Consider the following 26,830-nt stretch of genomic DNA (forward strand, 5'->3'; position numbering starts at 1 on the left):
ATGTGCCGGCAATATTTTGGATGTTGAGAAAACTCCATGTTTCTAGTTTACGAATTTTATTTATTGGTAAATAGGCAGAGTACAATATTGTCCAATAGAAAGACAGGGAGGTGTTGGAAATATAGTTTATGTTCATAAATGAAACCACATACTCGTCTTGCTTCTAACATTGTGCCAAAAATCATTCATGAATTACGAATGTTTTCATAAAAAATCCAAAAAGTAAGGATTTTTTATTTTGTAGTTAAGTGCGAATTAAGTAAGTACATGTGTGTATTTCTGACTGAAATTGTGATGCTGCGCCAAATTCTCTTACTAGTAGAAGTGGCATTAGGGAAAATAAAATTAAAATTACTTTTTATTAATATTTATTTCGTTCATAATTTATACATTTTTATTTAACATCTACGGTTTGAGTTACTATATTGTAAGTGATATTTTCAGGAAGATAAGTATTGGTTTCATTAAGTAACGCCATATCAAAATGGCCCTGTAAATTTTACTTGCCATTTCCCTCCATAGGCAAAAAAGTCGTGGTGCATACTGCATTCACCATTAATTGGTACACAGATCAGAATGTGATTTCAGTAATTTATATTAAAAATAAGAAATGTGTGTACTGTTAAATAATCTTATTTAAATAAAATAAAAAATACATATATGCCGTTGACATGAATCGTATAAAAAAACCCCAAAATGACCAACAAAAATGTACCATGCAATCACCTTAATCAAGTTTTGCTCGTTCTAATTTATATCAATTCTAGCCTGTTCTTGACTAGTACAAAAACTGGCCGATATAAATCATACAAAAATGCAAAAAGTAAATAAAATTCGTCACTTGATTGAGTCATGATAGATTCTTATGCGATGCGGCGCGATGATTCACGCTTCTTGGAGTTATGTTTGTGAAAGTAGACAACATGTTTATAGGTTTTATTTTGTTTAATATTCGGTAATTGCAAATTCTGTGGTGTTAAATCATACCTACTCAATAATATAGGCTTAATTCAACATAAATCCAATGAAACATGTGATTTATAGATAATTAAATATAAAAATTATATGCAAAATATAAAAGAAAAAAAATATTATTGTTAAAATAATCTATTTCTTTATGTGATAAAATATTTGTAAAGTCATAAGGAAGTTCAAAAATGTATGCGCATCAGATTTTAGAACGCTTTATCATGTGTACGTAGGTAAGGACTCTACCGGGATGGCGCAGTGCTAAAACAATTGTCTAAGAATTATCAAAAAAAACCACTAGACTATAAATTATATTGCAAGTATAAGAATGAACTGCCCTTTAGGTACAACAATAAAAAAACCAATATTTTTTTTTTACTCTGTATCATGTACTGTAGTTTATACCTTAACTGATTTTGAATAGAACAACACTAGAGTTCTTTCTTCTGTTCTTCTCTGGTGAGAACTCCTATCTGAACAGGTGTTAGAGTTAATATTGACGGAATCTAAATAATGTATAACATTTTACAGGTTCAAAATAAATTATTTCATTTGAATCAAGAAGCAAATATCTATATTTATATACACATAAGGTTAAAAGTTACATAAATTCCGACCTACAACTACATACCGTTGATAATGTTCTATTTACTCTACCAATGACCAATCAGCGGCAGTATCGAGGCTGTAAATCAGAACATTACTTAGACGCTAACTGATTGCTGATACTGTAGTCAACCATTAACTGGACATATTGCTTTTAATTCTGCGTTTAGATTTGATACAAATGATTTTTGAATTTTATTATTTATTAGAAGTCTGGTTTAACTCTACCAATCCGCACTAGGCCAGCGTGATGGACTAAGGCCTAATCTCCTCTCTAGAGGAGACCCGTGCCCAGCAGTGGGGCAGTATATAACACAGGGCTGATATTATATAAATGGTTTAGTAATGGGAATTAAGATCGAATTATAACAGCAATTTCCAATAACCGATCTGAATCGATTTCTCGATCCATCGCAAAAATGGGCCAATCACAACAAAAATTTTCAGACATGCAATTGACTTATCGTGATTATTCTATATACACAGAATTAGATCGAAAATTAAGATTAAGATCGTATATTGAAAACGGCCATTAATAAAAGTAGTAAATCTATTCGAAAATATGACACTGCACTGTTCGTAAATGGTGTTAAATAAAAATGAACCCTAAATAAAACGTGTTTATAAACCAAACACGGGTAATACATTCATTGAACGGGTGACTTGAAAGCGATGAACTGTCCATCAGGCAAGCGAAGTCACGCGATCCGCATTACCATACATTTACATAACACGCATGTTTGGTCAATTGTTGTAAGATTTCGTCCTGGTAGCAATGAAACACATTGTTATCTCTATTTAAATGTGGAGGAGAAAGAATTGATTAAAAATTTTCGGTAACGGTTGATTCGTAGAGGATGATAGCGGACTATTCCACAGTCATGTTTCATTGAAATTGTTTTTTAAAATGCACATATAGGTTTTAGCAACCTTATGATTTCCATCAAATTTCTGTGGTTTCATAAATGAGTTATGTTTTTTAATCAAACTGCTATAAAGTGCTAGCAAAACCAGGCAACAAATGTACGAATAAGTAGTGAATCGCCAGACCGCATGCCGACTCAAGAAAGCTTCATCACATCATTTCTCAGTACACTACTCATAGGAATTACTAAACGGAGGATGCGTTCTGAAACCGCATCAGTTCCGTCATTAAACAAACATTCGTGTGACGTCACAACACGTTACTCAGTGTTTATACGAAGCCATTACCCTTGCTTTTGAACGCATCCAGTAATGTCTCTGCGGTTATGTATTTTGACATCGTTAACACTAATAAACATAAAGGTTGTTGAACCGCCTTTAGGATATTTTTCGTATCCCTAAACAGCAATAAAAAAAATATATACTTTTTTCTTTGTACCATGTACTATTGTTAATAGGTCAAACTGATTTTGAAAAGAGCACCACTAGTTTCTTGCCAGTTCTTCTCTGGTGAGAACTGCTTTCCGAAGTGGTGGTAGAGTTAATATTGATGGAATCTAAATAATCCGTACAACTGTCAAGCAGCAAGGTGTAATCACTGGCTTTCGTTTTAGGTTTATTTGCGTTTATCTTAGTTTTTGTTTTCTGTAAAATTGTCAAAGATATGTTAACTAAGGCATTTTTTTTACCTCTTGAAATTGTTAACCCTTCTTTACTATGACGTAGCGTACATTTCGCCACTAATTGTGTTAGTAGGATGATGGTCAAACCGCGGTTATTACAAGAAATTTTCACGTCACCCATACGGTACAGTTTCTAATAACTACAATTTTTTCCCTGAAAGTTGTAACACCATGACGTAAAAAGATGGTTTCGTAAAAACCGGTTTGTCTCCTGTAGTATAGAAGCTCCTGCGCGGTGCAGGTGTGTTTGCCGTTTGTATTTAAAAAATAATTTAATAACCATTCCAGTTGTATATAAAATTTGGATTTTCAAAAAACAAATTACGTCAAATATTGGGTCATTTGGAAATTGCGTTACTAAATGAAACCTCATCTCATCTTCACCTTTGCACATTGTGCCAAAAATCATCCATTAATAACTAATCTTTTATGAAAAATCCTGGTTTTAGTTTTCTCATTTTAACGGACTTAGACCTATATCAAAGTTTCATCTACAGATCTCGGTATTGTTTTCTCGTTAGTTCTTGCGCCCACATCATAAGAACACGCATTAGTTATTAATGTATCTGTATTAGATTCAAACGACACGCTTAATATTCAAATTACACGTCCCAAGCTCTCATTCGTTTTTGTCTCCTTGACATTTCCATAAATGCTGACTTGCAAAAACAATTTACTTTACATACAAGGCAAGCTCTATAAGACCTGTAATCTAACTCGCCACCTTTTGTTTCAGATACCGGCATCATGGATCTGTGATCACTATCCAGATGGGTGACACTCAGACTAAACGAAAACAGACTATAATGAGTGCTAAATTACCAAAAATACAATAAAAAATGCATTTTAATTCCAATACCAGTGTTAAGTGTTAGTGAAGTGCGCATTATCGATAAAATGGAAGCGAATTACTCAGATATCGACTTGCATAATGGCACGTTTTACCCGACGGAGGCCACGATACTGGCCGCGGTGTGCGCCTGTGTTTTTAGTGTTGTCGGCGTTGTCGGTAAGTGTACGCCTTTTATAGTTTATTACGTCGATAGTTTATGTTTGTTTACACAACATACACGCTCGTTGATCGGCCGGCGTACCACTAAATACGTATGCGCTGAAACCGTTGAGGCCTTGTTTACAGTGACGCGCGCTGTACAAACACTGTCATATCTAATATACATCGCATCCCGAAGATACATTCCGCGGACCCGTCGTCTGGATTCTGGATACACTTATTTTTATCCGTACGCCCGACCGCGGACCAAAGCCGAACCGCCAATGTCCTCTACCTACGTGTTATAATACGAAACAGAATTAATAGACGAACTGTTGCACCATTTCAATTTATTTAATTTGCTAGATAACGTTAAAACACACAGATCAGAGCATTTAGCGAGATCCAATCCAGATCGATTCTATTAAAAAAATAAATTGTTTCAAAACTCAGTCGGGAGAAATAGCAAAGTGAAGACGTAATACTCAAGAACGCGCGTAACTATAACAACGCGGTTAGACATTTTACTTTATAATTAGCGCCGCAGTCTCGAGCTTTGATACGACTAACACGGAAGTTCCGAACTTAGGCGTCAGTACTTACAGTGAAGATGATTCCTTAACCGACAAATGTGGATTCATCATGTTTGTATCATAGCTGTCGACTATATATTGTGACGAAGCAATGTAAATACTTAAATAAACCGCTCCTTGATTTGTCTTATATGTTGTAGTTCAATTAAACAATAAGGAAATTGTAGAATCAACCGCAAAATTATGAACCACCAAATCTGTATACTTACTCGTTGTTTATAAATGCTCTCTAATTCTTTGTAGCCTACAAAATTACCGACTACGAATTTTGTAATTTTAATATAATAATCATTACTTTGTCTTTACAGTGTAGCCAAAGCTACAGTTGTAACTGAGAATTTACAGTTCTTTGAATATTGTCTGTTTTTATATAAATATGAATATATAATATATTATGATTTTAATAACAAAAAAGTGAGAGAAAATCCAGAAGATTTGCAAATTTAAAAGAATATAGATCATAGCATCGATATTTAATATAATACTAATGTTTCATGTATTATAATTATTATTGTACATTTTTTATTTCCGAGTTTATATCGTTAATTTGATTAAAAGTCAGACTTTTTGCGTAATTCTTTTTTCATGTACTATATTATATTTATTACATTGAATAATATAAAATAAAACTGTAGATTTGGCGTTTATTAAATTTATGTTTACACTTCTTTAAGCATGTATAGGTATATTTTTGTATTAATATGATTGGCAACACTGTCTCTAATGCGTACAACGCCTTAGTAACAATTATTAGTTAAAGGAAGCTAATTCCAAACAAACAAACTCAAATATTCGGAACTCTTTCATTGTAAAGCCGACTCACACGAGCATTGAGAACGCATTTGTATTCCTCTCATGTATGTCTAACATACGTATACGACTATCACTAGAAAGCGTTCAATAATCGGTCACTTAACACAAATGCAACATAAAGCGTTAAGTGCCAGTCGTAATCGGACATCAAACAGCGCGTTACCAGTTGCCAGCGAGTCGACAGTCGAATGTCGATAGCCAGTGAGGCACACGGACGCGGCACAGCGGCGGCGGCGCTCCCGCTATCGCCACCTGCGTAAACAAACACAGAACATCACTACCCGCGTGCGTTCGATGTTTGAATTATTTTTTTAAATTTAGAACAAAATGTGGTACCACGCGGGACTTATTTATTGTTCGGAATTTATTTCGAATAGACTGAATATTTTTGAGTCCATATTGTTATCGTTCCTAAATGAATCGGTGGGTGGATATCTCAGAAATGTAATAGAGCTCGATTGTTGGAATTGTTTGTTAAATATCATAGAGTACACCTATATATACGTCTTTTCTTAGGCCTACGGTTTTTCATTATGAAGAATAGTCGAAACGAATCTTCATGAAGATAAGCACACACTTAGTCATATACATGCAATTCATCCAACATCCTTTTCAAGATTCCTAATTACTACAAACTATATTCTCATTTTGCCTACAAATACATGTGATGAAATTCCTAAGATTTTTTACACTAACATGATGTTTCAGAGATAAAGAGCGCAATGCAGCACTTCGTAACACAAAGTTGTGTTGCAACAGTTTACGGGTGGGCGTGGCGCTTGCCACCACGCGGCCGATCATTATTCATACATAAAAATATTCAACTAAAACAAATAAAAATTGGTCTTATTGTTGAAAAATTCTTATATCTATGTTTAAAATAATCATGTGTTTCGCTTAATCAAACCGTCAGAATAGTATTCTTAGAATTCGTTCGGCAAATGTTTACAGCACGCGGCCACGGGTTCAGTCGGCGTGACTAAAAACTAAAAATGGCAACAAAACAATTACAACCTCAATACTGTTCGCCATTAATGAAGATATGTTCATCGAGTTTATTACTAGTGCTACACTCATACTAGAGCTCAATCAGACTATCATAGGAGAGAATTGGATAAGCAAATGTAAATAAATATTTTTTCCCTGAACGGATACTGATCGCAGAACATACGATGAAAAGCTCTTAACACCTGTAGCTTTCTCTACCGAGTGTGTTCCATAACCAGCCGGTATAAATCAAGACCCAAAAAATATGAAAATTATGTCTTTTTGCTCCTACATAGGAATCGAACCTGCGACCTGCCTTTCACAGTCGACTCACGACACGTTATCACAATATCTTACTGTACTGTACTGAGCGCAGAGCAGTGCCGCGCACTACTTTGTGAATTATAATTCTAGTTACTAATACAAGACTGCCTCGGTGGCGTAGTTGTATTGCATGTCCGGTACAATAGCGCTCTGAGGTCCTGGGTTCGAATCCCGGGTCGGGCAAAGTGATATTTGGGTTTTTCTGCTCAGTATCAGCCCGGAGTCTGGAATTTGTGCCCGATATGGCGATAGGCTCACCCCCTATCACATCATGGGACGGAACATACTTGGCGAAAAGTGGGTGCCCTAGTTGCGCCTCTGCATACCCCTTCGGGGATAAATGCGTGATGTTATGTATGTATTTTATGTACTAATACAAGTCCCCTGGAGTACGGCGAAACAAACACTACACGAAAGGTCACGTCGTTTAATTACGAAGATTATGATTGGCCGAAACACTAATGCGTGAATCACGTGATCGTCTCTCAACCAATCATAATAAAACGACATTAACTCCCGTATCGTCTTTTGCCACATTCTTAGAAGGCTGTTTAATGTCAGTCGTAACGCAATCTAAAGCGAGTTGTATCCTGTTTCGTTGCTGTCTCTTAAAAAAATATCATGATGAAATAACGAACCTTACCCAGTATTAAATGATATCAAAAACGAATAAAACCCGATGAAAGGAGCCCGTAGTCCAATAAAAATGTTGATGAATCCCGGGCTAATGACCCCGGGACAACAGCGCCCTTGTACCGTGACTAAGCCGTAGGGACAGGGATAACTCGGATCTTAGTTGGGTCGACTTTATCCCGTGTTGATGACAAAAAACGGGAAATGGATTATGAATGAGTTATTGTGCTTAAATTTGTTTAGAGAAGCTTAGGTGGGGGTTTACGAATGCGTTAAAAGGGTGCAGGATCAAAGTTTGGTTGAAAAGACAATATTTTAAGTCATTTTTAAAGCGGAATTTTTGCCTAATTTCTAAAGAAAGATAAAATAAGATTAGTGAAAATGAGAGAAATCCAAAAAGACTATGTTTTAATTTTGAGAGTATCAAACTCCGAAACTTGCCGACATCACAGAATAAAAACGCCTCGAATGCACAATAACAAAACGATATACATTTATTTAAAGTATTTAATATCTATAGTCTATACCCATCAGCAGCGAACGGTGAAAATTGCTGAAAGAGAACCCAACACAACATTTATTACAAATAGTACTATATACGCATGAAGGCTGTCTGCCAATCGTTCTAATGTTAAATAGATATTACATAAATTAGAAAAGGGAAGTCGGCAAAAATCAATTTATATGCACCCTTCACCACTAATACCGCACTTCGACTTAATAACCTTCTACAGAACCATAAACAATCATATAAGACAACGAGAACGTTTTAACAAATATTTACTGTGACCTCATACATCAAAATCGAATGTACACAAAAACTTGGACCGCATTCCGAATCTACAGCTAAATATTGACAAAAATTACGGTGGAACTGAGTGTTCTTAAGAGTTTATAAACGACGCTTTATTAGTTAATCTATAAATATTATAAAACAGCACCATTTTCTGTCTGTCTGTATGTTATCGATTTTATGAAAATATACTGAACGGAATTTTATGAAATTCGGTATGGAGATAGTTTAAGACCCTGGGAAGGTTATAGACTACTTTCTAACCCAAGAAAATATATAGCGGGATTTTTATCCTGGAAAACTCCTTCACGCGGGCAAAGCCGCGAGTAAAAGCTGGTCTTTATCAAGAATACACACGTATTTCAGGAATTAGAGGTTGCGAGCTGATTTCCAACGCGTGACTTTTGTTTTGATAGTCCATTTCACTGTAAACCATTATTTTATAAAAATGATAAAACATTTAAAATACATAACAACATACACTATTTAATTAATTAATTAAAAAAAATGAATATACTGTTATAACTGTACATAAAAATTCACATACAATGGAAAAATATCGGATAATTGGCAAGAGTTCATTAACGTAATATCCAGCTATCAATTACCTAAATAAGTAAACAGATATTGAACCGATAAACATCCAAGCGAGGGTGGCTGTTATTAATTAGCGCTCCCTGGGGACTTTGTCAATACTGCGATAAGGGTTGATAGATCCATATGGATAAGCTATTGTTTACCCTTCCACAAACTACTATCCCCTGCATGCAATTTTCCCAGAATTTAAGTGGTTAATTCAAAATAAATAAATATACTTTAACTTTTAGTCGCGGTTCGCGTACATGGAACTCTTTTGGAATAGAAATAATCAATTGAACATCTATAATATAAAAATAAATCGCTGACTGCCTTGCTAGGCGCAAGTTTCGAGAGCAGCTGAACCGATTTCGCTAATTTTTTTTTTTTAATATTCCTTAAAGTGCGAGAATGGTTCTTACGGAGAGAAAATTAAAAAAAAAATGCTTGAAAAAGCCTAAAACAACACTTTTCTATATTCCCATACAAAAGATTCGTAATAATACTTAAAAGTCAATTTGAACTTTAATGCTATACCATAAAGTTTAAGTGTTAGTGGAGGGGTTCCGAGAAGGCAAAACAATTGAGTAACTGTTTTATTAATGTTTATTTTATTCGAAACTTATTTTGTTTTACAAAGCAATAGTAGGAATATCCAAAGATAGCTTACATATATCCACTAAGACAGACCGTCACAATTCTGATTACTAGACATCTCGACTATACTATAGGTCATCAGAAAAACCACTTAACCCTAAGTGCAGTTTGACACTGCGTCGATAACAAACGAGGGTTGTTAGCTGACAGAATCCATCACGCTGTCAATTTACACTGCACAGTATACCATCAACCACGAGGGACGATTTATAGAGAGACTAACAATAGAGCTTTGTTTAAGAGCTTTAAATAGCTACAGTGGCTTTGTTTATACGTATTTTATTTTTATTAATATACTCCCTTTTTAATTACATCACACTCTGGAACAACGAATGTATGAAGTAAATATTTTAAGTTACTTCTTAATAAATGTTATAATTATGTAAATGATTTCTTTCATGATAAGTTTGTAGAAAATATTTGTACCCTAAAAACGGCAGAATACGTTGAGCTCATTAATGACATGTAATAATCTTTTTCAGTATTTAACAAATAAATGAATTATTATTATTATGATTTTAAAAAAGAGGTATTTAAAACACTTTATTGTATTTTCGAATACCTGCTAAACTCTACTCATAACATAAATAGCCCGGAAATATTTCATTGGCCTACATTACTGCTATACCCTATTTTGCATTTATAGACTAGCCTAATTAATGTATTAATTATGGTGATAATGTATAAAGTACTTAAAACATACAATACATTGTAGGCGCATAGTAATCGAAATATTTTTTATAGGTGCTTGATCTCTGTATTCTGACTACCTCGATGACATAGGTGTATTACGCCTGCAGTGCTAAGGTCGCGGGTTCGATCCCCAGGTCGGGCAAAGTGATATTGGGTTTTTCTACACAGCATCTGTCCGGAGTCTGGAACTTGTGCCTGAGAACCATAGACACCCTCCATCACATAATAGGACGGAATACACACGGTGGAAAGTGGGGGCACCAGTTTTTTTTTATTTATTTAATTACTAACGCTTGTATACATCAATACTTTAACAAAAAAAACATGCTAACTACAAATCATCATAATGTAACAAAACAATATTTTACTAGCTAACAATTATAAGAATAAACAAAGCACGATAAGAAGACAACAATTCTGATTACAACTATGTAAGCCTGAGATTATGAGGCAATATTACTAACAATTATTCGATTCCTCACTTTGAATCCCTAACCGGTGGCTTGGGTCTTGAGCTTCGCCATCGGAAGGTCATTATTTTTTTAATATGTTTATATGCATGTTTTTTAAGTATATATACGTAAAAATGTAAAAAAAAAACTCTAAAATAAAGAGATTCGAATAAACATCCTTAATTATGTGTCGGAGCTTGTTGGGGGAGTCATTATGAATATCACGTATTCACTATACTCTACTATTCAGTTTCGCCTCTATGTCTCATTATATTCTATTACACGTAATAAGAATGCTTAATGTTAATTCATAATCTACCACACAATCTTAATGATAATATTCAAAGATAAGACGATCTATCTTCATAAAAATACAAATATTTGAGAAAGGGCAATTAAAAAGCAGCGCCGGTGAAAGTCTCTTAACATGGTCAGACTGAAACTATGCATTCGTAACGCATTAAATGGTGTAGATGCTATCAAATTTAAGTGAAAAATCATATTCTCGTAGCATATACATAAAAGTGAAAAAATCTCCTTCGCTTTTGGCAAGTTAATGTAAAGTTTTGTTTAATAGTTTCAGAGACTAGTCAAATATCATGTTGAAAAAAGTACTAAAACTCTTTCCTTTGCCGCGCCGTCAGGTTTTGGAATAGTTTGCCTGGGCGCGTATTCCTATAATCCTGGGGCCTTCCGCTGTAGGATGAAGAACCATCTCAGTATGCCGGTATCATAGTGTCGAAAGGCAATGCAGTCATTTTGTCGTGCTAAATAAGTAAAAGTAAACAAAGAATAAAATAGTTTCCAGGAATTAAATTTTCTAACAAATCTGACCCGCTATTGTTATGTGAAAAATAGTTAATTCTTCAAGGCTATTTAAATTAAAAAAATATGTATTGATCTGCAAAGTTAATAGGCATGCTTTGTTTACGATAACAGATGCATCTAAATCGCAGATAGAATTCAAAATTTGAATAGATAAGTAAAACTCGTACACACAATTTGATTCCAATTGAAATCCAGTATTAGCGGCCGAATAGAACATTTCTACCCATTTTGCAATCTAAACTCTATAAAGTTTCATCACATCCACATTCTACAATAAGATAAACTCCATTTACTAATCAAACCAGCAGCACTGGTTCATGACAAATATTTACAGGAAATCCAACTAGAATGGTTAACTGAATATAATATAATGGTTATACATAAGTTCAACTGTACTGCACAGTGTTTAAAAATATATTTACCAACCCTATGTGTAAGTAAATAATATTTTCACCAAGACATTTTATAACTGTAAAATGTAAGTAGATATTGTAATGTTGACTTTTAGGACCGCCAAGACCTCAGTGCGATCCGAAACAATGAAGGCTGCAGTCTTCGAAATGGGAGAAAATTTAAATTTAAAAAACCATGATAAATCCGAAAACTAGTTTTATTTCGATGTACCCTCATAAAAATATTTTATTGAATATCTACGTTTTCTTTTGTACCTACACCTTTAATGTTACTTTTTTTCTTTTGTTGTATGCACCTTGAGTTATCCTTCAGTTTTTATGCGCCATTTTCGTGTAAAATAAAATAACAATACCTCCATACGTGTTCCAAATTACTTTATTAAAATTTTATGATTTCCTCAAGCCGTGAATATCAAAAAATTCAAAAATAAATCGTATAATACGAAGTATCGTTAATAATATTTATGCTATTAAAACTAATTACAAACAGCTACAACATATTATGAAGGTAAACACCATCAATATATATGTACTACGTTCTAGATTTGGCATTCCGAACATTCACTTTGTTCAACTGAAATGAACTGCAATCCATTCTATCTGACTTTAGTATGATCAATATTGACAGCTTGTGGTTGTGTACGCAGTAGCCCTCATGATATAAGAACTCGAGTGTGTAAACGTGGATTTGAAAAAAAAATATTAGTCAAATAAGTAAAATGATTTGTTGTTTAAGTAAATAAATAGGTTATAACAGTGAAGTTTTGGTTGCCATTTTAGTTCAGATTTTGAACAAATAGTTTATATAGACGATAGTGTCTTAAGATACGTCAATGGTTAAAACTGTTTATGGCGGCATGGCGCTTATCAACTCTTGCTCGTCATCGTTCCCTCGTTAAGACGAATTTACATACAACTAATAAAACTTATTTTCTGCTTTTATTTTTTATGTAAAACAAAGAAGAATGACTTATAACGTCCGGAATGTTGAACCCGGTATGAAAAATAAATCATCGCGATAACTACGCGGACGGGCAATGGCTATTAAATCTGCATATAATTACTTCGATAGGCTTTCTCTCGTCTACGGTGTGCACTGAATAATTGTTCGTGTTAATGATAAGTATGAAGATTTTATAGCCTTTCTTATTTACGGATACTGTTTCTAAATTACTGGATGATTCTTACAAAAACTCGGTAATTTTTTAATTTGATTATAATTTGTAGTTTCAATTCATACGACGGATTTCCTGTGGTAATATATGACAAAATATTTATTTATACATGCCAATGTATAGGTATAATGTTCTTGAAACAATTGGTAAAAAATATGAGTGAATGCAATAAACTTTCACTGTTTACATTTATTTTAATGCAATAACCGAACCCGCACCCTCCCGTCTCTTTGTGAGTTCAATACGCACTACACTATTTACGTATCCAAAGGAAGTGATATTACGTAACAAGAAACATTAAATCCGAGTATATTTATAAGTCGTCATCAATTAATCAAACTAGTTCAACATTCACAAGTGCTCTCTCTGTAACAACTATTTTGTAAAAAAATATTGAACTTAAGTAAATTAATTTAATTTATTGAAGTATATATTTAATTATTTTTTTCTACATTTCTTCTCTATCAGAACTTTAATGATATCGAATCTCACACTGCTCCCTGCGCGCAATGTGCTTAAAAAGGGTACAATAATTTTCATCACATATTAATATATACTGTTAGTTCTAAAGCATTATATCGATAAAAAATCCTAAAATGATTCAAAAACACTACTCGGAAATCAGTTCAATGATTTATATTGTTCAAGGCAAAAAATATTCATAGCATATTAAATGAGATTCTCCTTAAATATTGTAACAAATATTATTGAATTCTCTTCTTAATTCTTAAAAGCCTAATCAACAAACAATTCAAAGGAATTTCTTGTTTAGATTCCATACCTCACGTTTGAAAAACCCAAACAAACACCATGAAGAAGGACGTAATAATAATTTAAAAACAATCCAAATCATTGAGTACTACAAAACACATAAAATTTCCACAGGTCGGTTGCGAAAAGAATTTTATACCGCATAAATTGGCCAGCTTGTTTTTACCAACGCTACCTTGAGCATCTAGAACTGAGAACACAGTCCGAAAGATTCATTCTTTCCCTATCTATTTTACTATAGGAAAGGATGCTGAACCTTTTTTTATGATTAAAATTTGTCTGAAAATTTAAGAATGAAATATTTAATATTAATAATTTAAAAAAGGTATTCAAAAATCAGATCTTTTGGGTTCACCTATGCTTCCTGAACCCTTAAAGTACATAGGTCTAATGCAATAATTATTAATATAATAATATCAGCCCTGTATTATATACTGTCCTACTGCTGGGCCCGGACCGCTACTCAACTAGGTACTGATTAATAATTAATAAACGTATAAGATAAAATTTTAATTTGGTAGACATTATATACAAGCCCATACCATCCAATGCATTTAAATCAGATTACGATGGTAAAAACCATGGCTAAATACCTTGGGTAACTATATTCGACCTTATAACCTGTATTCTACATACATATTAAGTGCGTACATCGTCCCGTCCCTGGGTTGCATCTCCCAACACTCTAATATTTCACGAGCCTACATCTGCTCGCTGCTGTCTCAAGCGTTGTAGCCAGTTTCCCTGATAAATTGTAATTAAATAAACCAATCTATCAATTACATTCTACAGCTGCAAAAGATCGTGTTCATATCGGAACATTTAGTGGGCGGTAGCGATTTTATCACATTATTTTGGCTATAATAACCAATCCTACAGCACTTTCACCTTCTAACGTTGGGTCGAAGCCATATGTCTTATACGCATGTTTCATGACATTAAAATTTAATTTTTAGAGTACATCCCTTGTTTAAATTATCTCCTAACTGATAGCTTTAATTTCACACGGTTCAAGTTTGAAATTTACGCACAAAGAAATAATAGACATGGCAACAATTGATGCCAAGATCTTCTTACCGTTTCACAAAATGGTAGATAAAACTTTGAAGTGAAATCAGCGGTAATATTAACAATAGATTTAAATTTTCCTCAACACTTCAAAAACCAATAAAAAGCTCGTTTTCCGCCATTCGAAAGACAGCCCAATAAAATGTGATATAGAGTTTACAATCACTATTAAAATGCAATGAATCAGATTTACGATTATCATAGTATGCGTAACGTGAAACATTCAAACCATTACCCGAATCAGTGACTAATGTGTGTGAATTTGTTGTATTAAAGAGAAACGAAAGTTAAGTCATTTAACCTACCTGGTTATTTTGAAGGTTATAATACATTTAACTTTCTAAATATTGTATACCACATTTTAATAATACGTTCGCGCACTTTAGGTGTGTATCAACATATTCAGGACCCAACCTAAAGCTTATGTGGCATTGGTGACTTGGTGCACAATAAACTAAGGCAGTGCGCTATTCCACTGTTCCACTCCAGACTCCCCTAATCGAGAAATAGGGGGCATAGCCATTTGACCAACAGTTTTTTGGCAGCCCTAAAAACACCTCTTCCTCCCCCAAAATTTCCTTTAGAAATCGGCAGAACATTCATGATTCCTAGACATACAAAAAAAACAACATTTATAGGCTACCAAAGAGCTTTTATTTCAAATCGTCGTAGAACTAAGTAAAGACTTCCTACTTCCTATTATTATTTTTTAGATTTTAATTCAATATGTTGTTAGTGGTAAATGCTGTGTGTTCACCATTAGTAGCACACATATCAGATGCTGTACCTTATTGATTTTAAATATTGATTGATGTAATATGTAGTGCTGTTGGTGTATCTTTTTACAAATAAATAAATAAAGAGTAAATTCGCAAATCGCTCCCGCCTTCACCCTTCGCTGCACCCTATTCCGATCCACTCGACCATTACAGTCATCGGTATCGGTTGTCTAAAATTGCGTGTCGGTTTAATTGAGCTAAGTGCACTCGAATTAATTGTAAGCTAATGTCAATACAATTGAAACGGACCGCCGATACATATTCGATCTTATGTATACGTTTGTTAGTAATTGCAGTCATGTGGGGTTGGTCATTAAAGTCAATTTAATGCAGCCAAGCGAAGAGTTATTAGTTTGTTTATACTCTATGATATATTGTAAATGTGATATTGATATTTAAAGATTGGGAATTGGAACTTGAGAGGGGATTTAATGAGGACGTTTGGCAATCTTACTGGCCATACAAAACGTAACGAAAAGCTGTCTCATCACGCTGATGCCGAATTTCAATGAAACAGAGGTTTCAAGCCTCGTACCGGCTGTGTCATGCGACAGACAAAATTATCAACAACATGGCTTTACCACTCAATGTCCGAAAATACCTTTCAGTTAAAAATTTGTGTCATCACACATCGGATAACACGTTACAATTTGTCGTGCGATTCTCATTATATTCCTCGTGCGTAGTTTACGTCTGGGATAATAATAAGCCATCCCATTTTATTTTAAACTAGATCTGTCTCGTTGCTATCGTGGAAATAAAATTTAAATTTAAAATTCTTTCGTCTCATAAATTCATATTATTCAACTTTCCCGATGCGGGTCGGTAAACTTGTCAATATTTAGTCTAGAGTTTTAATTCAATATAACTCTTCTTATCTCAGCCAATGTGCCAATGGTTAACTTTTGGAATTATTATCTTAGAGAAACCTGGACGTCTCAATCAACAGTCTGTAATCTGTAAATATACCAAAAGAACCATGCCACCACCTCACCTCTATCTCCAGTAATCTGAATCTTGCGTCTGCTTGCAGGCAACCTGGTAACAACAGTGGCCCTGCTCATGCACCCGAAGCTGCGCGGTCACGTGACCACAATGTTCGTGCTGTCGCTCTGCGTGTCTGACCTGCTGTTCTGCGCCATCAACCTGCCGCTTACCGCGAACCGGTTCATCAAGCAGCACTGGAGCCTCGGCCCGCAGCTCTGCCAGATGTTCGCCTTCGTGTTCTATGGGAACGAAGCTGTTTCGCTCTTGTCCATGGTCGCTATCACTATAAATAGGTAAGGGTTGTTTGTATGCTTTTATTTTACTTCTGTTACTTCAAAATTTGATTTGAAATCATCCTCGCTTTTTTATTGTTGATAGTGATGGAACTGGATACTGAAAATAAATTAATTCAGGGTTTTCAAGTTAGATGTAGAGTTTTACTTAAATGTTTTATAAACATGAATATAACAACACAAATTCGAGCCCCGAAATACTAGTTACGAAATGAAAATACGGTATCTATAATTCATTTAGTTATGAAAGATCTTCCGATGTCAGTAAAAGATATCCATATTTATCACACCTCAATGAAAACGTGTAAGCCGAAATCCCATAAAATTCGCTTATAAATTGCCCACAATGCTTTTATTATATTTAGGTTAGGGTTATTGAATTTTAAAGTGCGTGTTTACAAATGTAGCTAGTACAAGCAGAATAGATCAGAGAACTCATATCCATTTAACTGCTGGAATCCCAAACATCGTTTAGATTTTCATAAACAACCAGTTTTTGAGAAAACTACGTTTGTAAGCCGAACAAACGTGACGAAACGCGTTACGATGTTGTCATTACTTTTTAGTACATTGGCGATCCAATATATAAAAGTAGCTTATGGTCGTTGCTCTATTCACGTAAGATACTAATTATTCTAATAGATTCCTATTAACCCTTAGAATCGTAATATAATAAATAAATAATATCTACCTTGTATTATATACTGTACCATTGTCGGACACGGGCCTCCTTTACTACTGAGAGCGATTAGGCCTTAGTCCACCACGCTGGCTTAGTGCGGATTGATAGACTTCACATACCCACACAATTTCTATTGAGAACTTCTCAAGTATGCAGGTTTCCTCACGATGTTTTCCTTCACCGTTAAAGCAAGCGATAATTCACAAAGAATACACACATCACTTTAGGAAAGTTAGAGGTGTGTGCCATTGGGATTTGAACCTGTGCATTCGTCCCAGCAGTCCGTTCCACACCCAACTAGGCTATCGCCGCACTTGGCATCGTATTATACGTGATTTTTTTTATCATCCTGTTGAATAGGTCTAATAAACAATTTCTTCACGCACACTTCATATTTTTCTATCCTGGTACGGCAAGATACGGGGTCTCAAACATAGTCGACACGTAAGTACAATATAGTTCAAACATAATATCAACCGTCGGTTCGAATGGACCAACGGACGATACACTGGACCGGCTGCTCTCTGAGATGAACCCCCACGTGGGTTTGAAACGCACCGTGATCGCTCACCCACATATATTTTCATATTCTACAACAAATTTTATATTTCAAAGTTTAGAACACGAGCAAAGTCGCGCCAACACGTACCCCAGTAAATCATACCTTAATTTATTACCACCTGAAAACATGTTTGGAATAAATCATCACTGAAACAAACTGAAGAAAACTCTCTGTTAACAAAATATCAGTTATAATATTGTGGATATAAAATCACTTTTGATTTATTACTCGATTTCATTTTTATCAAACCAACGTAGATGTACTTAAAAATAATTTACAAGCAATTTTTCCACTGCCAAAATAATACAGATCGACGCCAAAAACAATTTAAATAAGTTTCGATACGAACTAATATCGGCAATCGGCATTGGCTAGAACACTTCGCTTTTAAACGTCCAGGGCCAGAATTGGGAAAGGTCTAACAAGGGCTATTGGTCACAATACTTTGATTTATATTGCTATAAAAAGTCTACATTAATAGTATCTTATCTACTAGTATTATTTTAGAAAGAACAATAAAAAATATGTTAACAACGCGAACCGTAAAAGAGTAATAAATTTCCCCATTCACTTAATTAATATGGGCCTCATTATGTCTTCTAAATTTAACTCATGTCCATATTTAATTGCTTAATTATGAAGATAACGATCTCTTTAATAAAGGCTGGTTTGTTTGCAGTAGACTAGACATCAATACAAACATACAATTGTCAATAAAGACTTCTTATCTTCGTATTGTAAGTTAAATTTACAACGACGGGCCTAATTATCTGTATTGCTTGGTCTAATATAATCCTGTCTTATTATAACAACATCAACGTGTACATTTTCATAACCTTTCTAAGACTGACGAGGGAACGGACTATTTTATAGTAAACAGCTAGGTACCCTAATGTTCCATAGACTGAGATATAAAACCTATTTTGAAAAACAGGTCTTAGAATTCGAAATCACCCCAACTGTACTATTTCTACAATTTAATTATTTTGCATCATACCTTCTACGTCCCTGTATGCGTATTATTTGGAAGATCAAAACAAATACGTCGGTTGGTTTGGCTCGCGGCGCGAGGCGAGCGGCGAGCGGCACAGATTATAAAAGTCAGCCCGTGATTTATCACCCCCATCCCACCACTCACGGCGCAAAGTTGTAAAACAAATCTTTTTATCCGCACCTCTAGTGCTATAGTGTTGTACTCGAATCGATTGTTGTAAAAATGCATTCATTAAATATCGAACAGAAACGAGTTGGAACTTGGCCCTCTTCATATACAACACGCCTTCATTGCTGAAGGGCAGCCATTTTTTGCCATGTGTTCTCCGTCCTATGATGTGATAGGAGGCGAGCTGTTCATAACAATTAGGTAATATAACCATAAAGCATTAATGACTTACAGCAAATAACTCAACCAATAGTCAGAACCTCTCATGAACGTCACAGATTGATTTGTAGAGTCTTCCGCAAGCTCCTTAAGATGCTAAATAAAGCTGACACTCAACGTTGATGTTCTAGGCAGTAATCACTGCTTACATCCTTGATCAAGCAGCTGCGATTGAACAATTATGAGCTGTAAATCATGGTGGAATTAAGTACTAATTACCTTGAAAATTGGTAATTACAATTATGTACTAAATATTGTTATTGCGTCTACATTCTGTTACACAATCTTCAAGCCTCAAGCCATCATGAGTCACCTTGTCCCGTCATTCGGTCAGACGAATTCTATTCCGGCAATCGAGTACAAAGCACTCGAGTGCTCGAAATAATCGGATACACTTCAACCGGCCCAGCGCTAGGCGATTTCATTCAAAACCTCCTATAAATAGCTTCAGACGCAATGATAGGCGGATCGAAACCCGCGGCCTCGCGATTACAAGTGGTTATGTTAGAAATAATTTTTTTACTCGTTCAAATGATAACATCCTGTGGAAATCTTCACATCTGATTAATCGATTGTATGGTTTAATGTCGGCCAGATCGTTTATCTGGCACGGATATCATCAGGAAAGGTGGCAGGTCTCTTGTAAGACCCTGATGAGTACCATCGGTTTTTGTTTAAGTGTAAGATGTGTGTACCTAACCACTGTTTTGACGAAAATGTACATGAAAAGTTTTCAGCCTTGACGCTTGCTTAGACGCTCGTTCTACTTGTCAATCAGTTAAACATCCTACTAATAATATAAATGCGAAAGTTTGTGAGAATAGATGTATGGATGTATGTATGTTTGTTACTCTTTCACGAAAAAACTACTAAATGGATTTAAAACTTTACAGTAATAATGGTTATACATCAGAATAACACATAGGCTATAATTTATAATGATTTTGTATAATTTGGTCATAATATAACGATCCATATTAAAGAAAGTCGGAAAAAATATTGCTATCTTAGCCTACGCTGCCTAAACCGTTAGACTTAGATAATGATTATGTACCGTAGGATTGTTTGTCTTAAATAGTTCTAAATAAAAGTCCGCGACAGCATATATCTACCTTTTATGTAGAAGCCAAAATAATGACTCATAAATATAATTAAACTGACTTTTATCCCAGAAAACTCCTTCACGCGGGCGAACCCGCGAGCAAAAGCTAGTAAAATATAATTATTGTAATTATATTATCCACTGTACCCTATACCTGACATTATATTGTTTCGCCGTGTGTAAGAATCATTTATGATTGAATACCGTTTAATCCTCCGTGTAACATTATCCATAGTCTAATAACCGCATAATTGATAATGTTCATTAGCGTGGATCGAGTTAATAGTGCGCGAACACTTGTTACGTGAAAAAATTACTCTCAACAGCAATAAGTATAAATCATTGTGAAAGAACATAATTAGTTTGCAGACCTTTTTAAGAAAATTGACGAAGTTATTCAAAAACAAATAAACTGGGACATACACGCTGAAAACGCGCAAGGGGTTAAACAAAAATAGTCCTTAAAATCCAAGTGGAAGCAAACAATAATGATCTGAAATCTCCTCATTCTCCATCTCAGGGTCATCATAAACTAAGAAATCGTAGGTCGTTCCGCGACCTTTAAAAAAGTGATATTCAAATGAATCCTTCCTAAATCCATTGACCTAATCAACCAAGTTGCAACCTTAACACATAATACGTGGCTCTGTTTTTAATGCACGCATTAGTTAATATCCCCTGCTGTACATACAAAACAATGTAACCGTTACCAGTCATTAATATTAATCGAGAGCCAAATTTGAAGGTAGCCGAACCAACCAAAACGATGGGTGGTAGAGTTTTATGTCAGCTATATAAGAATGTGTCGCTGACATTGGTGGGAGGTCTCTCTTATGTGGGAGTCCGCCTGGGTAGGTAACACTACAATGTTCATTTTTTTGCCGCCAGGCAGCAGTGTCTAGTCACTGTTGTATTCCGGTTTAAAGGACATTGTAGCCAGTGTAAGTACTGGATTCTTATTCTCTATGACAGTGTAAACTTGTAACACGGCTGCGCTACTTTATCTTCGTGAAATTTGCGTGGAATGGTATTCTGTATGCCAATTTCTATTGTCTTAAACCTCGATCCTTCGACAAAATAATCAGTTCAGGGATATAATTTATGGCAAATTACTTTTTATAGCAATACTAGTATCTCGACTCACACACAACTGACTGGTTCAATAATCTTGTCTTGACACTCATTTTAAAATGATTCGAACAGACGCAAAACAAGACAAACCCCGGACCTTCAACAGCGATAAACCTTGAGTAACTTGTAGGGTCATTATCATCTCCCCTCCAAAGTAATTAGAGAACAATGGGTCCATTTTTGTATAAATTGAAACGTTACGATCACACACGCCGGAGCTCTATTAAAGACTATAAATTATACCATACGGGTCCTTAATTCATAAGCATTCAACATGGTGTTGTGATGAACTCATCTATATTCATGTATTAAAAAGTTTATTATAGGTTAAAAGTAAAAAAGATTTAAATTTTGATCAAATGAGACAAAAAGAAAATTAATTTTGTGATATTTTTCATACTAATATGACTCAAGATTTATACATACACTCCAAGTTCAGTACCAAAAATTCTCTTATATGATACCTATATATGTAGGGCACATAAAATCACATATTTTTAACTCCTTCATTAGTTAGATTCTACTTATTGAATTTATTCTAATTAATTAGAATATTGGCATAGGATTACTTTCTATAAAATACATCTTTCATATCGAAGTTTTAAAATTTCACCTAAGCACTAAGTTAGAGAGACAGATAGAAAAAGCTGGGTTAACACTTTAAAATTATGGGAATCTAAAAACATTAATCTAATGGTAAATTAATCACTTCTCAGTCCATCTTTCTCTAGTAGCGGAACGATTTTTTTCAGTTCTTTAATCAGTAAATTACATAAAGACTACTCTCGAATGCCAGTAACTGTTACATTCACCGTACTCGCCGGACCATGGCATACAGCGGCATGCGAGGAAACTAGACCACTGCCCACACCATTAGCAGGCAGTCACGCGTGCTTCTATTATATGTAATTTCTAATTGATTTGAGCCAATACTTTAGTATACTTGCTTTTGCTGGTATCGCCTGCAAATTCCGTGCCTGGAATGAATTATTGAATCCTTCTAGGCGAATTTTCGGCCACTCTGGCTAATATCAACGGAGATCAGCCAGGTACGCAGGAGATATTATAGTGCACAAGTGTGTGCGCAATACACATGTGCACTCGCTGTTCTTTCACTCCCATAGTCCGGTGAGACGGCAATCCGACATGACCGATGAGGGATCAGGCGCAGGACCAACGGCTTTGCGTGCGTTCCGAGGCTCCAAGCTGTGACTGAGTAATGTTTTGAGATAGAAAAGCCCCGTCACAATTATTTTGACCCGACCCGGGATTCAAACTCATGACCTAGCCGTACTCGTACCGTGTACAATTACAAACTACGCCACCGAGGCAATCAAAGCCTGGAATAAGGGCCACATTAATACATACAACTCAGCTTCGCGCTGAAGACCGATATCAGCTGAGACGCTATCAAGTTAAAGTCGGCACTCACGATATTTTTTGCTGGTTTTAGGATATATTTTATATCTGCCCGGCTTACAACGACCATAAACAAGGTGTTAAAACCGCCATAGTGACTCACGTAAGTGTGTCTCGTTCCGGGATCAGCCGGTGTATATCAGGCTCCAAGATGCCGGCATAATTGTGTCGACTGCCGAGGAGTAATCATCTCTCGTCACTCGACATTCTATTGGATCCTACTCCACTTACCATCAGGTGCAGTGCACTTGGCCATGCTCGTATATTCTGTCATATCGCAGAAATATTCTAATGTGTAGAAAAATATGTAAGGTACCCTACACTATTTTAGTGTACCAAATTACGACAAACATAAAACAATTCTTTTACTGTAATACAAATGTAGGGTAACGCATATCCAGCCTGTTTTATCAGGCCATTTATCGGCTCTGCACTTAACGCAGCTTGAGCGGCCTCCCGCGTGTTCCCAGTGTTTGAAAGGCTAAGTGACTTCTGTAGATGCTGTGTTTATTATTTACATATAATTAAGTGTACAAACAGACGTGACTAATGGAAGTTTATTATGTATTTTTTCTATACGCTTTCAGTCACCTTTTCATAAATTAAATTAAGTTGAACAGTCCACAGTAGCTGATCACGGCATATTAGGTACAGAAGATTAATATTAGACCATATTTGTGAAGAAACAAGGTATTATTTATAATGTTTTATATTTTTATGTAATCTGGGTTTACCATAAACCCGTTTGTTCCGCTTATCTTCATAATAAAAAAGTTATTAAATTATTTTAAACAGCCGACTGTAGTAAGTAATAAATGTCATAAAATTCATTCACAAACAATCTATTTTCATTATACAAATATGTTTTTATTACACGAGAAGACATAAAGCTCTGTTTTATGATTTCGTAACTTCAAGTACTGAAATCGGATGCACCCGGTGCGGCGCCGGCGCAGGCGTAAGTCACTGCCGGATAGAGATTAATGTAAACATTCATTTACTTTGAATTTTTTTTATGTGGTACGGGCAACTTCCCTAATGGTTTAAGCTGCTGGAAAATCTGATAAGACTGTACTTAACTTGTATTATGAATTATAATGTTTGCATTAACAGATTTTGTATAAAATGACAATTGATCCTCGAAAGGTCGTGAGAAAATAATAATATAAAAACCGCGATAGTTATCCGCAAAATACATTTATGTCAATAAATAGATTATTGTTAAACGTGGTATTTATAAAATCGTTAATAACTTTCAAACACACGAACTCAAACGATTTCTAACATGTTCATTCTATTGCCGCTAGCCACAAAGAAAACCAACCAATTACCAACAACATTAATGATTTTTAAACGAAGCCATCTGAAAAACCAAATATAATACTTTTTGCCGTTCGAAATGAGACCACACATGTGAATCTCGCGGACAACTAATGTCTTGCGAGGCGGATGTAAAAATAAAAGCGTATGGGCGGGTCAGTACCCCGCGCACAAAGGGCCCGCCTGTTTGGACACGACTTACCGACCTGCTGAGTGATCGCATGTGCTTTAGACCTTTTTGTGAAAAGGGGGTATAGAGTAACAGTTCGGGCAATAAATAAGTAAGCAATAGGTATGTACTCCATTGCGGCTTGGTAGTCTGTGGTAGTTGACTTCCTTTTATGTAGAATTTCTGTAGAATCTAATTATAGTCAGAACAATTTGTAGACCGCATTTATGCATATAGTACCTATATGTAGTGTTCCCTTTTAGAAAATTTCACCATTCGCCACTGCGTAGTTTGGCATCAAACAAAGCGGCACAACAAGCGTCCACAATTATATCTGTTATTATATTAATATTATAGCTTTTATAAATGAACTCTTATCCTACTCTAATGTAGAGTTAATGCAAATATACACTCAAATTCGAGCTGAAATTATTTAACTTGATTCTTAGGACCAGCGGTTTGCTGACGTTAACCCTTATGGTGACAGGCAAATCGCATTAGAATAGCGTTATAATATTTTTTCTTGACCTGAAAGTCGTACACTCGCAATCCACCATTGGAACACAAATAGCATTAAGATGAATTATACAGCTATTTTAGAAATTATGACTCAAGAAGACCATCGACACTTGATAAGTACTCGAGCACATTACGCTGAAGTAGGGCTTCGAAAGCGTCCTTATCTCGCGTGGGAAAACAAGCAACTCTGTTTGTTCCCGGATTAGATTAGGCGCGTTTAATTTGTTAGCTTGTTTTAGTTTAAACAGGTGTGATATATTGAGAGTGAAACTTGTAGGAAATCGTTGAAATGCTCACGGCTTTTATCGCCGAACAGTTAGGCAGAGTCTGAATTACATGTAATCTTGTATCGTTAAGCTTATTTCTCTTCCGAGTGGAGAATCTATTGCCAGTCGCCAAGTTCGGCATTTCTAAATCTAAGCATCTCGCGTATTTTTTAATTGAAAAATGAATATATTAGGTGAGTTTTGTAAATTAAATCTCAATATATATAATTGAAAAATATAGAAAGATATTATAACGTTGACTTCCGACGATCTATACCTCAGTCCACCCCGTAACTATGACGGCAGCAAAGTCTTCGAAACTACCGGAAAATTAAAATATAGAAAACCGCAATAAAATTCCAAAACTACTTTTATTTTGATGTTTAACATCCGCTTAAATATAAAAAAATATATTAAATATTTTACTAGCCTTGATAAAAGATCTGATTATAACAGAGATTGTAAAATATAATTATTTTATTCCAGGTACACGCTGATAGCGTACTACGACATGTACTCGCAGATCTACACCAGCACCAAGATCTGGATACAGCTGCTGCTCATATGGATCGTCTCCTTTGGATTCATGGTGAGTCGACTACATAACATAATAATAAATACAGAAAAAACTTACACACATTCTCGTACATAATAGTAACTTGTAATTTTTGTTTTGGTACACAATTTTTCTGTACCACAAAGATTATTCATAAAAACAACTACACCATTTTTCTGTACAACAAACATTATTAATAAAAATAGTACTAACCCCACATCAAGAAGGTAAACTTGTGTAAGAACAATTACGAATTTCAATCTTACAACACCTCATCAAACATTGAACAACACGGGAACCGACCCGGCAGCCTCACTCCCAAACCCACCTAAATAGGTTTGTGGTCCAAAACATCCGAAACAGGATACAACAAAACGACCACAACGACCCGCCCAACATAAAACGACTATTAACAACTGGCTGTAGTTAGGAAGTCGTAATTAGTTCATTGCACTTCCACGTTACTAATTGTGCCGAATTAACATCCTGGCGCTCTGACGTTTATCTACGCACTTAATAATTATGATAAAACCGTGGGATTTAAATGTTTATGCCTTTAGTTATAAGGACTGTTTTATACAGTTCTAGATTACAATTTCTTTTTACCAATGAAAAATAACAATGCATATAAAAATATTAAAATTGAATCATTCTCCGATGGTGAAGCTCAAGATTCAACCTACCGATGGTTAGGGATTCAAAGTGAAGAAACTCC

General features: G+C 35.1%; 1 protein-coding gene across 2 annotated transcripts in view; it reads left to right on the top strand.

Moving 5' to 3' along the window:
- The window catches only part of LOC115449556 (protein trapped in endoderm-1), a 55,094-nt gene that overhangs the window by 23,035 nt on the left and 5,229 nt on the right, over window positions 1-26,830 (top strand). For both annotated transcript variants that reach the window (XM_030177409.2, XM_030177411.2), the window contains exons 2-4: window positions 3,919-4,191; window positions 16,762-17,008; window positions 26,046-26,148. In XM_030177409.2, coding sequence (XP_030033269.1) covers window positions 4,080-4,191; window positions 16,762-17,008; window positions 26,046-26,148 — 462 coding nt within the window. In that variant the 5' untranslated portion in view covers window positions 3,919-4,079. The remainder of the gene's footprint in view (window positions 1-3,918; window positions 4,192-16,761; window positions 17,009-26,045; window positions 26,149-26,830) is intronic.

Source organism: Manduca sexta, chromosome 15 (assembly GCF_014839805.1).
Source record: "Manduca sexta isolate Smith_Timp_Sample1 chromosome 15, JHU_Msex_v1.0, whole genome shotgun sequence".
In the NCBI taxonomy this organism is placed as follows: domain Eukaryota; kingdom Metazoa; phylum Arthropoda; class Insecta; order Lepidoptera; family Sphingidae; genus Manduca; species Manduca sexta.